Source organism: Gossypium raimondii, chromosome 8 (assembly GCF_025698545.1).
Source record: "Gossypium raimondii isolate GPD5lz chromosome 8, ASM2569854v1, whole genome shotgun sequence".
Taxonomy (NCBI): domain Eukaryota; kingdom Viridiplantae; phylum Streptophyta; class Magnoliopsida; order Malvales; family Malvaceae; genus Gossypium; species Gossypium raimondii.
The window spans coordinates 1,614,665-1,631,741 of record NC_068572.1 but is presented as its reverse complement, the minus strand read 5'-3'; the positions used below and the strand labels follow the sequence as shown (position 1 = coordinate 1,631,741).

At 33.0% G+C, this 17,077-nt stretch overlaps 4 protein-coding genes across 4 annotated transcripts; all 4 read right to left on the bottom strand.

The window, feature by feature from the left end:
* Positions 1–938: 938 nt before the first annotated feature.
* LOC105793508 (F-box protein CPR1) lies at positions 939–2,093 on the bottom strand. Its single transcript, XM_012622410.2, has one exon. It carries the CDS (start codon positions 2,091–2,093, stop codon positions 939–941), a length of 1,155 nt encoding a protein of 384 aa, XP_012477864.2.
* Positions 2,094–5,297: 3,204 nt separating this feature from the next.
* Positions 5,298–7,093, bottom strand: LOC105793057 (F-box protein CPR1). The gene is made up of 2 exons (XM_012621998.2): positions 5,966–7,093; positions 5,298–5,449 (listed from the first exon to the last, which is right to left on the bottom strand). The coding sequence occupies exons 1-2, from the start codon at positions 7,091–7,093 to the stop codon at positions 5,444–5,446; spliced, it is 1,134 nt and encodes a 377-aa protein (XP_012477452.1). The 3' UTR covers positions 5,298–5,443.
* A 5,402-nt stretch (positions 7,094–12,495) lies between these two features.
* LOC105790139 (F-box protein CPR1) lies at positions 12,496–13,793 on the bottom strand. The gene has a single exon (XM_052634421.1). The coding sequence runs from the start codon at positions 13,791–13,793 to the stop codon at positions 12,717–12,719; it is 1,077 nt and encodes a 358-aa protein (XP_052490381.1). The 3' UTR covers positions 12,496–12,716.
* An 813-nt stretch (positions 13,794–14,606) lies between these two features.
* Positions 14,607–15,245, bottom strand: LOC105793056 (F-box protein CPR1). Its single transcript, XM_012621997.1, has 2 exons — positions 15,222–15,245; positions 14,607–15,137 (listed from the first exon to the last, which is right to left on the bottom strand). Exons 1-2 carry the CDS (start codon positions 15,243–15,245, stop codon positions 14,607–14,609), a joined length of 555 nt encoding a protein of 184 aa, XP_012477451.1.
* Positions 15,246–17,077: the final 1,832 nt, after the last annotated feature.

The window sequence follows — 17,077 nt, the reverse complement described above, 5'->3', positions numbered from 1 at the left end:
TCAAAATTACAATTTTGCCCTAAACTTTTACATAATTACATTTTTGCCCCAAGGCTCGGAAATTAAACTTCATCTCTTATTCTTATGTTTTATAACATTCTGAACATTTTTCCCTTCTATGGAAACATCAAATTCCCACTCTAACATGTACTTATGAACATTAGGTATTTTTACCGATTATGTCGTTTTACTCGTTTGCACTTAAAATCGCTTAGCAAAAGTTGTTTAACATAATTTATAGCTTCATATTCTATCATAAAACATCAAAATAAACACTTTTCACCTATGGGTATTTTTCCAAATATAAACCCTAGGCTAAATTATTGCTAGAATAAGCTAAATTAAGCTACCGGGATCTCAAAAACGTAAAGAACATTAAAAACGGGGCTTGGGATCACTTACTATGGAGCTTGGAAGCTTGAAAACCCTAACTATGGCTTCCCCCCTTGCTGATTTCGTTCATATGAAGAAGATGAGCATAATTTGTCATCTTTTTCCCTTTTAATTCATTTTAATTACTAGATTACCAAATTGCCCCTAACTTAAAAATTTTCTATTTCACTTATCTCATGTCCATTTTTGTCTACCAAGTTACCAATGGTATAATTACCATATAAGGACCTCTAATTTAAAGTTTCATAACAATTGGACACCTCTAAAATGTAGAACTCAACTTTTGCACTTTTTACAATTTAGTCCTTTTGGCTAAATTTAGTGCCCAAACGTCGAAATTTTCGAACGAAATTTTCACGAAATCATCTTGTGAAATTGTAGACCATAAAAATATAATAAAAATAAAATTTTTCTCATCGGATTTGTGGTCCCGAAACCACTGTTCCGATAACCTCAAATTTGGGCCATTACATGCACTATACAAATATAAATGCACATCCATATGAGTATAAAAAAAAGTGCAATTAAATAAAGAAAATTTACCTCTAGGGCATCTCATTGTTGATCATTACAGCATTACCATTAATAGGGACAAGGCTCTCAACATAAAAGTGCACATCAAATGAAGTTGGAATACCTCTAATCTCAACTTTCTCAACCCTTTCGCCCCACAAATCATACCACACAAACTTGTCCCTAAGATTGTACCATTTGCCAAAATTTCTGCACTTGTAAGAAATGTTGAATAGAACTTTGTCACCATTTTTTGAAAAAGCCAAAGGTGCTACTAGAGATGGAAAACGTGGAATAAAGTGGGGTTCGTTCCATGATATCAATTTAATCCAAGATTCTTTAACCCCATATTCCTTCATTATCCATACATCAACCACAACAGTATCGAGCTCCCTATAAGTTGCAGTCAAACAAATGAAACCTCCCATGGCTTTTATGTCATAACAAAAAAGCTTATCTAAACAAAATTCCGGCAATTCAAGGGAACGGAATTCCTCGGTTCTGAGATCGAAACCAACAAGGTTCTGTTTCCCCGATTTGGGAGGTTTAAAAACCATCCAATGTAAAGCGTTGTTAGCCAAAAATCCAAATTCTCGAGCAAATATAAGATAAAAGCAGAAATCCTTAATCCTTCTCCAACAATTGCTCCTCAAGCTGTAAACCTTAGCTTCCGAGTGAAGATAGCCTTTATTGTTTCCATGTAATTGGACCATTCGAACCAATTTGTAGTCATCAGAAATGGGATCGTACCCAAATCCGTAAAAATTTGAACGGTCAAAGCAAATTGATGGAGATGAAATCTCTATTTCAGTGGAAGGTAATACCTGGAATTTTCTCGTTGAAGGGTTCCATAGAAATATTCTATCGTTGTCGTCTATTAGAGCCAGCAAACCATTGCAAGAACCCAATATTTTAATGGCCTTTTTTTGTTCACCGAGTGGGTGGTTGAGTTTTTGGATTGTTTCCCCTGAGTCGTAGTTGACGGAGAAGAAGTGGTACTCATACCGACGGAGAATAAGGGAGTGATTGGTTTTGGTTTTGAGGGAATGGGACAGGTGGAGTTTGATGAAATATGGATCATCGATCAAAGAGCACCAGTGCTTTGATGCGCACTTGAAGCGTAGAAGATCTTTTACACTTAAACGGCATAGGATTTCGATCATCTCATCCAATAAGAAGGTAGCCATTTTTAGGGTTTTTGGATGGCCTCAAAGAAGAAAAGGTTATTCAAAAACATTGCTTTTAAAGATAGGTTTCTTTTTTATTTTAAAAAAAAAGTTTTAAAATGATGGGTAAACAATATCCAATGTCACTATAAATTATAAAAAAATTTACGTTTTGGTAACTCAACTTTAAAAAGTAACAAAATGATCATTAAAGTATTAGAGAGTTTTAATTTAAGTCACTAGCTTTGTTGAGTGTTTTTCCCTATTTTCCTTAGATGGTAAGATTGTATATTTCTATTATATGATTATTGTTAATTGATGTGATATCCTATGTAAGTTTCATGCATGCCAGCACCTACCCTACTCTAGACTTAACACGTATTTATACGATGGGAGTTTTCCTATATAGTGACGTGCGAACCCACATTGCACAGTCCCATGTGCGATCTCACGTGTGATCTCGGAGGAGGGTTTAAGTGCCCCTCCTGCAAACACTTAGTATCATGCGAGCCCGATACACGAGCTCAATGTGCGAGCTCGATATACAAGCTCAATATGCAAACTGTGTAGAATCTGACCCGGACCCATCCATGTTGTGGGTTGGTAATAGTAAATATCATAACAAGGTTGTACTTTTTTCTTTCTTAAGTCTAGCTATCGAACTCCAAGCAGTAATTTAAAAAAACAATCATATTATTAAAGTATAAAACGGGTTCAGCTAGATTCGAGCCTTGAATGTTAAAGACTTAAGTCCAACCCATATTTCAAGTGAGGTTATTTTCTGCTAGAGCCTATTTTTTGAGCCTCATATTTTTGTCTAAATCTCATGTTTTGCTCCAATGTTAGTACTTAAGCTTTTTTTTAGGGTAAATGAATTCAATGCCACTAAATTATTAATAAGTTTATGTTTTGATCACTGAATTTTAAAATGATCAGAGAATTATTTGAAAATTTTCATTTAAGTCACTAAGCTGTTAAAGTCATTATTGTATGGCCTTCTTTGTTTGCACTACTTGTACCAATCAAAAGCTCTCATTCCCTTTCTCTTCTACAGTTCAATTTTTTCCCATGAAACTTGCTTTAAACATCACAAATCTATACACTAAAATTCAAACAACTTTCTTCTCTAATCTTTGACATTGATCGTTAGGTCGACTTGGATTTAAAGTATATTTTTCTACTCGTCAATGGGTACTAGTTCATTGTACCGATCATCGAATCGTCGCTTAAAGATTACTACCCGAACTTTTTTCACTTTAATCATTAACTTTTTTTACCACGACCAATATATATTAAAAAAATTATTTTTTTTGGGTAACCAAAATGAAAGTAACTTGGATGTTGGGTGATCAAAATGAAAGTGTTTACTTGATGTGACATGTACAATTATCCGTCATTAGAGATTTAACACTTGAGTGACAAAAATAAAAACGTTCTAAAAGTTGGGTGGCAAAATTGCAAATATTTCATTTTGGGCGAGTAAAATAAAAGTAAAAATATTAATTAGATTCAATATATTATCTTATTGATTATATTTATTATAAAAATAAAAAGGGTCTCAAATATTAGCATGCTTTTGCTTTAGCGATCAAATTATAAAACTTTCAATTTCATTACAAACACTTTCGATTAGTTTCGTTTTGGTCACTTTCCATTAAATCGTTAAAATAAGATGATGATGTAGTCTTTTTTAATTGGTATAATAACATATTTAGTCCTTGACATTTATACATTTTATCAATTTGGTCCTAGTTCTAAAAATTTAATAAAATTAACCCTTTACATTTACAAATTCTATAAATTTGGTCCACATATACACTTTCAATCACCATCAACATATATATAATATTGCATTCATAGATCAACATATAATGACACCTTTACTATCAGTCACAAATTATTAGTGTATTTCTATTTTAGGCATTCAACTATATAAGTTTTAAATTTCAGAATCAACATTACCAAAATGTTGTTTTGGTACACTATTAATGTTGTTTCGTAACTAATTTTAAATTTTATACTTTTCATTTATATAATTATGTTTTATTCTCATAATTTGTATGATTAATGAAATCCAAAATCATATTTTCTATATATAAAATAGAAGCAAATTATATTCATCTTGAAAACATGTGTTTAGTCCCATTAGTTCATACAATTATGTTCAAGAGATAGTATTTAATTAATTTGACATTGTAATTTCAATATGGTTGGTTGGATTGGACCGATAAAATGAAGTACCTAAGCTCCGTTTTAAAAAAAAAAACCCCGAATTTGTATTACATTTATGATTACTACCTATATCATAACTAGAGGTGCTCATGGGCCGGGTTCGGGCCGGGCCCATAAAAATTTCGGCCCAGGTCCTAGGCCTGGCCCCGGCCCGGCCCAAAATATGGGCCTAAAATTTTGCCCATGCCCGACCCGAGAAAAAATCATAAGCCCGGGCCCGACTCGACCCGGCCCATTTTTTAATAAATACCAAAAATTTATTTTAAAAATTTTAAAAATATTTTAAAATTAAATTTTTTTAAAAGTATTTTAAAATTAAAAAAATTTAAAAAATAAATATATTTATTATATCGGGCCGGGTCGGGCAAGGCCCAAGCCAAAAAAGTGGTGCCCAAGGCCCGGCCCGTTTTCTAAACGGGCCCCATTTTTTTGCCCAAGCCTATATTTCGGGCCTATATTTTTACCCAAACCCTCCCATATTTCGGGCGGGCCGTCGGGCCGCCCGGCCCATGAGCACCTCTAATGAATCATAACCATAAATCTTTTTTTTATTTATTTACAAATTATAAATAGAAATAATAGCGATTTCAAATTATTAATCAATTGAATAATTTTTTTTAATTACAAATTATAGATATTGATGAGAGTGATTTCAAACTAGTTGAATACTTGGCCAACATGGTATATATGTATGTTGTTTAATATGACGTGGGTGAAAAAAATATTTTATGTTCAAAATGTTATTTTTAATTTATTTAAGGATAAATCCTAAAACTATACATGAACTATGGTAACAATCGAGTTTAACGTGTATAATTGCACCAAATTAAAGTTAATGTATACAATTGCAAATTAAATCAAAGTTCATATATAATTTTAATACTTATCCCTTTATTTAATAATGAATATAGAAATGGCAACAAGCTTGCGTTTTAATACTATTGAACAAGTGTTCGATTTTTGAATTATAAAATAAAATATTCATATAATGATACCATCCTCCAATCCATAAAACATAAATTAAAAATACTTATATTTGATACTCGTAAAATAATCGGGGAACAAAGTTCGTTTAACTTCTAATTACCTCATATCGTTTCTCTAATTATAACACCAAGTGAAGCTTCTTGAACAAGACATCATCCCTAACAAAGAGAAATGCACATAAAAGAATGCGATGAAATTAGTTTCTAGGGTTTAGAATTAGCATGTGCTTCTGCAGCATATCCAAATATAAATATAGTGATGCGGTGCTTTAAATACATAACAAAAATATAAATTGAAAATATTCATATCAGATGCTCGAAAAACATAATCTGTTCAACATTTATTTAGCTCATATCATTTCTCTAATTATAACCAGATATAACAACATGATTGTGAACCAATCTGAGTCGAGGTATCAATCTAAGGAGAGGTAACCCACAAATAAGTAAAGACCAATTAAACCGAAAAACTAATCATACCTTCTTTTAAAAACTTTTTAATTAATTAATTATTGAACCGATGCGATGACGAATTCAAGTACTAACCTGACATTGAAAATATGGCTTAATAACATAAAAACCAATAATATATTTAAAAATTCAAATTGCACCACACAAATATAAATGCAAATCCATATGAGCATTAAAAAATACAATTCAAGGAAGAAAAATTACCTGTGGGGGAATCTCATTGTTGATCATTAGAGCATTACTATTAAGAGGGACAAGGCTCTGAACATACAAGTCCACATCATGGATAATTGGGACATCTCTAATCCCTACCTTCTCAACCTTTTTGCTTCCCAAATCATACCACACAAACGTGTGTACATCACTGCTGAATAGAACTTTGTCACCATTCTTTGAAAACGCCAAAGGTACTACTACTACAGATGGAAAACATGAAAGGAGGTGGGGTTGGTTCCATGATATCAGTTTAACCCAGGATTCTTTAACCCCATATTCCTTCATTATCCATACCTCAGCCACAACATCATTGGAATCCCTAAAAGTTGCAGTCAAACAATTGTAACCTCCCATGGCTTTTATGTCGTAACAAAAAAGCTTATCTAAACACAAATCCGGCAATTCAAGGAAACGGAATTCCTCGGTCCCGAGATCAAAACCAACAAGGTTTTGTTTCCATGATTGGGGAGTTTTAAAAACCATCCAATGTAAAGCGTTGTTAGCCAAAATTCCAAATTTTCGATGTAATATAAGATAAAAGCAGAAATCCTTAATCCTTCTCCAACAATTGCTCCTCAAGCTGTAAACCTTAGCTTCCGAGTGAAGATAGCCTTTATTGTTTCCATGTAATTGGACCATTCGAACCAATTTGTAGTCATCAGAAATGGGATCGTACCCAAATCCATAATAAGTTGAACGGGGAAAGAAACTCGATGCAGATGAAAAGTCTATTTCAGTGGAAGGTAATACCTGGGATTTTCTAGTTGAAGGGTTCCATAGAAATATTCTATTGTCGTCGTCTATTAGAGCCAGCAAACCATTGCAAGAACCCAATATTTTAAGGAGTTTTTTTTGTTCACCGAGTGGGTGGTTGAGTCTTTGGGTTGTTTTGGGTGAGTCGTAGACGTTGACGGAGACGAAGTCGTACCCGGATTTACGAAGAATAAGGGAGTGATTGGTAATGGTTTTGAGTGAATCGGAGAGGTGGAGTTTGATGAAATATGAATCGTTGATAGAAGAGCACCAGAGCTTTGAAACGCACTGGAAGCGTAGAAGATCTTTTACACTTAAACCACGTAGTATTTCAATGGCCAAATCATGCGAGAGGGTCGCCATTGTTAGGGTTTTTGGATGGGGTAAGTGTAAGTAAAGAAGAAAAGGTTTTTTAAACCATAAAAAGAAGCGTGAAAACCGATGTTTTTAAATGGAAGGTTCTTTTTTATTCAATTATTGCATTTTTTATTAAAAAAAGTGTTTTTTAAAATTATGGTTAAACTACCATTAATGTCACTAAATTATTCGAAAGTTTAACTTAATTATTTATTTAAGTCATTAGGTTGTTCTTTTTTTTTTAAGTCTGGCTAGCGAGTTCCAAGCGACAATTCAATGATCGATACGGTGGATTAGTATCCCTCAATGATTAGAATAAAATACTTTAGATCTAAGTTAATCTGACGGTCAGTGTTAGAGATCGAAGAAGAAAATAATTTAGATTTTAGTTCACAAATTTGTGACATTCAAATTGTGTCATAAAATAAAATGAACTGTAAAAGAGACAAGGAATGAGAGCTTTTGATTGATGTAAACTATGCAAATATAGAAGATCATACAACAATTATTTTAACATTCTAGAGACTTCAATAAAAACTTTCGATTAGTTCAATGGGAATTTTTTTAACTTTTTGAAGTTAGGTGACTAAAACGTAAATTTACCTATAGTTTAGTAACCTCAAGTGTAGTTTACTCTTTTTCTAAAAAACATTAATATTATAAAAGTATAAAACAGGTTCAACCAAGCTTGAGCCTTGAATGTTAAAGTCTAAGGGTGGATTTGAATGGGCGATTGGGTGCGGTGCGGTGCGTTTAGTTTACTTTTTGTCTCATGCTACAGTATCGTTACAGTATCTAATCTCACCGCCACCACTGTTTTTACACTAACCACGGGTAAACGCACCGCCCATCCAAACTCAGTCTGACCCATATTTGAAATGAAATTATTTTTTGCTCAAACATCCTAATCAATTCAAATGCTCACAAGCCTAATCAAACTTTTAATTTCAGTACATCTTTATATTATGAAAAACATGTATTTTAACCCTATTGAACACGTGTTGGTTACCTCAACACATCAAATAATTCAGAGACCATGATATTTTAAGACTAATATAAGAGACAACTGTTGCCAGAAAAGACTGAACATCATATTATTATTATTATTACTTCCTAGGAGTGCAAGATAATTCACATAAACCAAGAAATAAAGCTGGGATGGAATCCTTAGCATAGATGAATAAACAAACATACGAAACTGAGTTCTTCATCATGTTGCAGAGGAAAACTACATAGCTCTAGCCAAGCTTGTGGTGCTTGTTTCAGGTCATAGATGGACTTGTGCAGTTTCAGCCAAGCTTGTGGCGCTTGTTTCAGGTCATAGATGGACTTGTGCAGTTTCAAAGAACCAATTCACAGGTGCCATGAGGACAGAAGCCTTATTACTACAACATAAAGATGCTAGGTTAAATAGCAGTGACGGCCTCTGACATCTTATAGAAGATACAGATACAAACATTTTTATATATGTATATATATATGTATATATTAAAATTATTAATTAGATTCAATATCATATTTTATTGATTATATTTATTATAAAAATCAAAGGGTCTCAATTTATTAGCGTGCTTTTGTTTTGATTATCAAATTACAAAAACTTTCAACTTCATACTTAACATTTTCGATTAGTTTGTTTTGATCACTTTCCGTTAGATTGTTAATAGAAAATGATGATGTAGTGTTTTTATTTGGTATAATAACACATTTAATCCTTAACACTTACACATTGATATCTTTGTAACACCCCATACCCGGCCCGGTTATTAGACTCGAGCCGCGGGATGTCACTATAATAAACAAAGATCATCATCACATATAATTCTAGCTTTAAATATTCAATTAAACAATAAAAACAATTCATAATCTTCATTTCAATTAAACATGAAACTATTTCATAAACACACAATTAACATTCAAATAAAACATGAGTCACACAATAACACAATGATAATCAATTCAAGGCATCATCCTCAAATATAGTTTTTCTCAGGCCTTGTACAAACTTACGTATGCCATGATATCAACCTAGAATTTAACTAAGACTAATTTGTAACATTTTCCAAATCACATATCAATTAAATAATAAATAAACCCACCAAATAATCAATCATGTCATAATCATTCAAATATTATGATATACAATTAAATTCGAGTCTTATTCTTACTTAGAAAGCTCTCAATCCGGCTCAGAACCAATTTAGGATCATTTTGAAACTTTTAACAAAAAAAAAAGATAAAAAGACAAAACATGGGATCATATAGCCGTGTGGCCAAGCCGTGTGGCCAAGCCGTGTGACAGACTGAGGCCGTGTGGAGCCGAACCACACAGCCGTGTACTTCAAACGTGTACAAGGCTAATGCCGTGTAATACAGGGTCACACAATCGTGTCATCAGACCGTGTAATTAATTGTGTTTGTGTCAAACAACTTTCAATTAGTTCATTCAGAGCACACGGCTGTGCCACATGCCCATGTGAAGCACACAGTTGTGTGTCATACTGTGTTCACTTATGTGTACCCTACAAGGCAGGTTGTAAACCACAAACTTTCATATACCACATATGCATTTTAATAATTCCTTAAAGCACATTAAAATGTACCAAAAACATACCAAAGCATCAATTAAAATATCATTCCTAAGTGCCTAACCAATGTGCCATTTGGTACCATCACAACCAAATCAAAAATACAACCTAACCATTTATACAAGCATATATGAACACCAATGTGCATTTTACCATAATACTTTCCAACCTTACCTTTCTAGCAACCTAAATTATGCCTTAACTTTTACCAAAGTAAATCATACACAAATCCTAATCATACCATTACTTTGGTAAATATACACAACTTACCACATGTAACAACTTGGTACTATAATTGCATATACTACAAATATCAACTAACACATATGCCAAACATTTAATCCAAGTTTAACCATCCTATGTACATGCCAAAAATAACCAAACTCAAAACATCAAAAGTCTACCGAATTCGAAAGACAAAAAGTGCGTGCTTCTCGTTGATCCGATCGACACGTTTTGGATATCCAAAATCTACAGAAAATTAGCAACACGAGTAAGTATTTAAAATACCTAATAAGCTCATACAATATGAATGATTACTTAACTCAATTACTTATCACACATTCAATTCATTATGCAAAATAAGTATCTCTATCAAGATACAATGTAACAATTTAAGATACATAAGGCTTTGAGTTCAAACCATACATATAACCTCAAATTTTCATATTTCTATCATAATCTAACTTGATTCAAATATACAAATAATGAACTATCATCTTGCCAACATCAACTTCATACCATCACATTTCCATTTTACAATTTTACCTAATGAAACATCGTAAAAGAACTCAATATATAGGTGAAAGTATAGTGTCTGGTTACCTATTTGAGATAAACCTACACGAGAAATATAGTGTTTGGTTACCCTTTTGGGTTAAACCTACATGAATTAGAGAAGAGTGCTTGGTCACCCGTTAGGGTTGAGCCTACACAACATATAGCTTGACCAGGGCTTAATATATCTGTATTCTCGAGTCCGCAACACAAGTTGGAGCTCGGGGCGTACGGGAAATAACCTGTAACCTCATATACGAGACTGTTACTAATTTCGTCCAGGTTTAATCTCACATTATACCATTTCGCAACAATCCTTTTCAATCGAATTCAATTCTCAATCTAGGTACTAATTCATAGCCAATTCAGGATATCAATAAAACATTAATGAACATACAGATGAAACTCAACAACAATTTAAACATATTTATACTATATGAACTTACCAGGGGCAAATGGCATAAGCAGAAGGGTTAGAGATTAGTTTGTAAATTTCCTTTTTCCTCGATTATCAATCGTCTTGTTCAAATATTGGTCTATAGTATGGATTTATTTCAATTTAATCTCTCAAATATCATATAACAACTTGTTACAAATATATGTAAGCTCAATTTTATCTTTTGGTTATTTCTTCAAATTTTACATTTTATTCAATTTAATCCCTAAAATCAAACTTATCATAACTTTCAAATTTAGACTCCAAATTTTAAACCAACTTCAAATACATCCAATTACAACCTCATATTATAGAAATTATAGAAATTACATGCCAAATTTAAGATATTAACAATTTAATCCTTATGTGCAAAACTAATAATTCTCATTTCACAAACTAGTCCTTTTCATTTCTAAGATCTATATCCAACAACTTAACATTAAAAGCTTCAAATATCGACAATGATAACTTTTTGAAACCATAATAGTTTTAAAAATGAACATACATATTAACTAAGACGAGTTACAACGATACTGAAAATATAAGATTTACAAAAAAAAAAAAAACGAGTGAAAATGGCCTATCATGCATAAAGCTAAAGTTGGCCAAATGTTGAAGCCTTGTGAATGGCTTCTCAAAGTTTCATTCTCTCCACGGTGAAGAAGAAAAATAAAAAAATGGATGATGACTTTTAAATTTTAACTTAGTTAATTAATTAATTAATTAATTAATTAATTAATCATAATTTGTTAACATTGACGTTCATTAGCTATTTTGGTGGATGATAGTTGTCTATCACCACCGTCCACTATATTTAAAAGAGTCAAATTGCTCAATTGGTCCTTCAATTAATTAAAATTTTATAACAATTAAATTTTACTACTTTTACAGTTTAATCTTTCTACCTTAATTAACCATCCACCCACTAATTAACAATATTGTTTGGTGTTTGTATTTTTGAAATTTAATGTGGACTGGGCAGTTGACATTGCGTTCAGTAAGGTTGGCTATGACGGATTTTTATCTATATTGTTTTGACCTATATTCCTTTATCTTCATAATTAAGAGTAACATCAATTTAGTAAAGTACTTAAAATAAATTAATTTTATATTAATTGTAACTAATTACAATTAAGTTGTATAGCTACAATTATTCATGTGTTTTCAACACATATCCAGGGGCGAAGTCAGAGAGCTAGCAGGGACCGACCCTCCCCTAAGAAAATGCAAAATTTTCCATTTGGGCCTGTTTATAATTTATAAAATTTTAAATTAGTGGTAAAATTGCACTTTAATCTCTCAAAATATAAAATTTTGATACAATACTTTAAAATTATAAAGATATAAGCTATTAAAATGGTGAAATTATATTTTTACTATCGTAAAAATATATAACTTAAATTCGACCCCATAACACTGACTTCACCCCTACACATATCTAAACATAAATATAATTAAAAAAAAAATCATATCTACTACTCATAAAGTAATTCAAAAGCAAAAATCATAGCTTAACAAGAAATCATGCCAAACATTAAGAGGGGCCATCAGGGGTCTCAACCAACCTTTCTACTTTAAAACACCATAGAAAACCTCCAATCAATATCATACCACACAATTCAAGTGAAAACAAATTACAAATTATCCAATTTCCAAACGAGAACGGAATAGTATGACCAATTCAACGACCAATCCAGTTCTGTAAACATTACCTAAAAGCATAAAAACCAATAATATATTTGAAAATCCAAATTGCACCATACAAATCCATGTGAGCATAGGAAAAATGCAATTAAATAAAAACAATTTACCTTTGCGGGGCATCTCATTACAGCATTACCATTAAGGGGACAAGGCTCTCAACATACAAGTCCACATCAAATGAGCTTGGAAGGCCTCTAATCCCAACATTCTCAACCCTCTTGCTTCCCAGATCATACCACACAAACTTGTGTAGAGCAATGCTGAATAAAACTTTGTCACCACTTTTTGAAAAAGCCAAAGGTATTACAATTGGGAAACCTAAAATAGACTCGGATTTCTTCCATGATATCAATTTAATCCAAGATTCCTTCATTATCCATATATCAACCACATCATCATTGAATTCCGTATAAGTTGCAATCAAACAAAGGTAACCTCCCATGGCTTTCATGTTCATACAGAAACGTTTATTTAAACAAGAATCCGGCAATTCAACGAAACGGAATTCCTCGGTTCCCAGATCAAAGCCAACAATGCTTTTATTACCCGATTGGGGAGTTTTTAAAACCATCCAATATAAAGCGTTGTCAGCCAAAAATCCAAATTCTCGATAGAAACTAAGATAAAAGCAGAAATCCTTAATCCTTCTCCAACTATTGCTCCTCAAGCTGTAAACCTTAGCTTCCGAATGAAGGTAGCTATTATTTTTTCCATGTACTTGGACCATTCGAACCAATTTGTAGTCATCAGGAATGGGATCGTACCCAAATCCATAATAAGTTGAACGGGGAAAGAAAATCGATGGAGATGAAAACTCTATTTCAGTGGAAGGTAATACCTGGGATTTTCTCGTTGAAGGATTCCATAGAAATATTCTACCGTTGTCGTCTATTAGAGCCAGCAAACCATTGCAAGTACCCAATATTTTAATGGGTGTTTTTTGTTCACCGAGTGGGTGGTTGAGTCTTTGAGTTGTTTTGAGTGAGTCGTAATTGACGGAGAAGAAGTGGTACTCACAGTGACGGAGAATAAGGGAGTGATTGGTGTTGGTTTTGACCGAATGGGAGAGGTGGAGTTTGATGAAATCTGGGTCGTCGATCGAAGAGCACCATGGCTTTGAAACACACTTGAAGCGTAGAAGATCTTTTACACTCAATCGAAGTAGTATTTCAATGGTCATTTCATGCGGGAGTGTTGCCATTGCTAGGGTTTTTGGATTGCTAAGAGTGAGCAAAGTAGAAAGGTTTTTTAAAGTATAAGTGTAAGCATGGCGTGAAAAACAATGTTTTTAAAGGTAGTTACTTTTTGCTTTTTTTTTTTAATTTTAAAAAATGTTTTCACAAAATAATGGGTAAATTGTAACTAAATTATTAGAAATATTACATTTTGGTAACTAACCTTAAAAAAATTATAAAATAGTCATTAAATTATTAAATGGCTTTTATTTAAGTCATTAGATTATTCTTTTTCTTTTCTTAAGTTTAGCTAATGAGCTGTAAAAGACAATTCAATATATATTAGATTTTATCACACCGATGATATAGGCGAAAGAAAATATTTTTTAATTTATTTAATAATGAAAATAGAAGTGTAATTAATTAATTTGGCATTGTAATTTCAGCATAGTTGGACCAATAAAATGAAATATCTAATCTTCGCTTAGAAAAAACCTTGATATTACCTCATATCATTTCTCAAATTATAGCATCAGGTGAAGCGTCTTGGACAAGAAATCATATCTAACAATATGGTTTGAACCGAATCAGATCAAGGTATTGATTCACAAACAAATACAGACCAATTGAATCGAAAAACGAGTTGAACCGAATTTTTATGATATCTTCAATTATTTATTTTATCAAATTGACGGCAGAACTGATTCAACTACTAACCCGATTCTAAAAATATTGCCTAATAACATAAAAACCAATAATATATTTGAAAATTCAAATTGCACCATACAAAATCCATATGAGCATAAAAAGAATGCAATTAAATAAAGAAAAATTACCTCTCATTGTTGAGCATTACTATTAAGGGGGACAAGGCTCTCAACATACAAGTGCACATCAAATGAGCTTGGAAGGCCTTTAATCTCAACATTCTCAACCCTCTCGCTTCCCACATCATACCTCACAAACCTGTCCCTTTCGTCGAAACTAAACCACTGGTATCCAATGTTGAATAAAACTTTCTTACCATTTTTTGAAAATGCCAAAGGTACTACTACAGATGGAATATAGTGCGGTTGGTTCCATGATATCAATTTACTCCAAGATTCTTTAACCCCATATTCCTTCATTATCCATACATCAGCCACAATATCACCTAATTCCCCATGAACTGCACTCAAACAAAGGTAACCTCCCATGGTTCCTATGCCAAACCAGAATGGCTCATCTAAACAAAAATCCGGCAATTCAACGGAGCGGAATTCCTCGCTCGCAAGATCGAAACCAGCAAGGTTTTCCTTACCCGATTGGGGACTTTTAAAAGCCATCCAATGCACTGCGTTGTTAGCCAAAAATCCAAATCTTTTATTCAACTGAAGATAAAAGCAGAGATCCTTAATCCTTCAACAATTACTCCTCAAGCTGTAAACCTCAGCTCCATAACGAAAATGGCCCACCTGATTGGACCATTCGAACAACATTGTAGTCATCAGAAATGGGATCATACCAAAATCCGTAAAATGTTAAACCGGCACGCCCTATTTCAGTGGAAGGTAATACCTGGGATTTTCTCGTTGATGGGTTCCACAGAAATATTCTCTTGTTGTCGTTTTTTAGAGCCAGTAAACCATTGCAAGAACCCAATATTCTAATGGTTTTTTTTTGGGTTCACCGAGTGGGTACTTGAGTGTTTGAGTTGTTTTGAGTGAGTCGTAGTTGACGGAGAAGAAGTGGTACCCACAGGGACGGAGAAGAAGGGAGTGATTGGTATTGGTTTTGAGGGAATGGGAGAGATTGAGTTTGATGAAATCTGGGTCCTCGATTGAAGAGCACCAGGACTTTGAAACGCACTTAAAGCATAGAATATCTTACACTTAAATGACATAGTATATCAATGGTCAGTTCATGCGGGACTCTCGCCATTGTTAGGGTTTTTAGATAGGTAAGAGTAGGCAAAGAAAGAAGGTTTTTTTTAAAGGGGATTAAATTACACCAATAATCACAAAACTTCAAGCTAACAGCCACCTTGATTTTATTTCAATTATTCAATTTTAAAAAATGACAAAACAATTACTATGTTATTAAAAAGTAACGAGACAGCTCATGTAGCAAGTTAACTAATTAATGTGGCAAGTTAACTTCCCACCAGTGATTTAAATTGCGGTTGTGGCCGCATTTTCGGTCACATTGCGTTTATCGCGGTTGTAGACATAACGAATGCTATTGTGGTCATTGCAGGTATCGTGGTCGTGAATTTTAAAAAAAAATCACCCAACTTATTGTAAAATATAATAGCAGTTTCAGCAGTAGTGGTTTCGGACGGTGCCGTTACCGCTATATAACGGCCGCTATTTCGGTAACGGACCGCTATTTAAATCCCTGCTTCCCACACATTGGACAAGTAATCAAAAGGGTAAAAAAAAAAGATTGGTTAAGGGTAAAAAGAAGAATAAAAGAAATGGAGAAAAAGAATAGAAGGGAAAATAGGAGCTGCTCAATCTCTTGCTCAATCTCTGAAAGCCAAAGGAAGGGCGAGAGTGGTGGAATCAAAAAGGGAAAAAAAACCCTATCTTTTCCATTTTGCAAATCAATGGCAAAAAAACCCTAAAATCAACCCCCCATCAAGCTACCTCCTCCAAAAAGAAAAATTTCCAACATTAAAATAAATAAAGAATACAGAACCAGATCCTGCAAACAAGAAAGGAAAAAAAGGGAGCACACAAATTAGAACCAAAAACCCAAGCTAAACAAAAGCACGAAAATCTAAACTCTTAACCGTGCATAAACACAAAAACTTGTCACATTTAAAATCAAAATAAAACTTTTTTTTGGTGTTCTATTTTTTCGTATTTTAATTCGAAACCCAAAACAAAGAGAAAAAATTATCTTTCTTTTATCAAAATTTTTACAAAAATAGATGAGGAGAAGAGACTTAGTGTTTCATTAGGTTTTAAATCCCTCACACCGAGAAGACTATGACTACTCCAACAGATTAAAACCTTTATGAATATTTTTTGGGATTTTTTCCCCCACAAAGGGAAAGGGAGAGTTTTGCTTAGTTTGAATTTGCTGTGAATGAAAGTTTTAGTTATGGTGTGAGAAGACATGGGAGAGATCTGGGAAAGTAAAGGGATCTGGAAAAAAGTTTATGAAAATAAGCAAATGAGAGAGGCAAGAGAGGAGGTGGAAAGTGTTTACGAAATTTTAAGGTTAAAATGAATTTAAAGAGATTGAGAGAAAGAATAAAAGGTTTACATTGGTGCTGATAGGACTGCATAAACCCTAAATTGTTGTTGATAGGGTTGTTTAAATT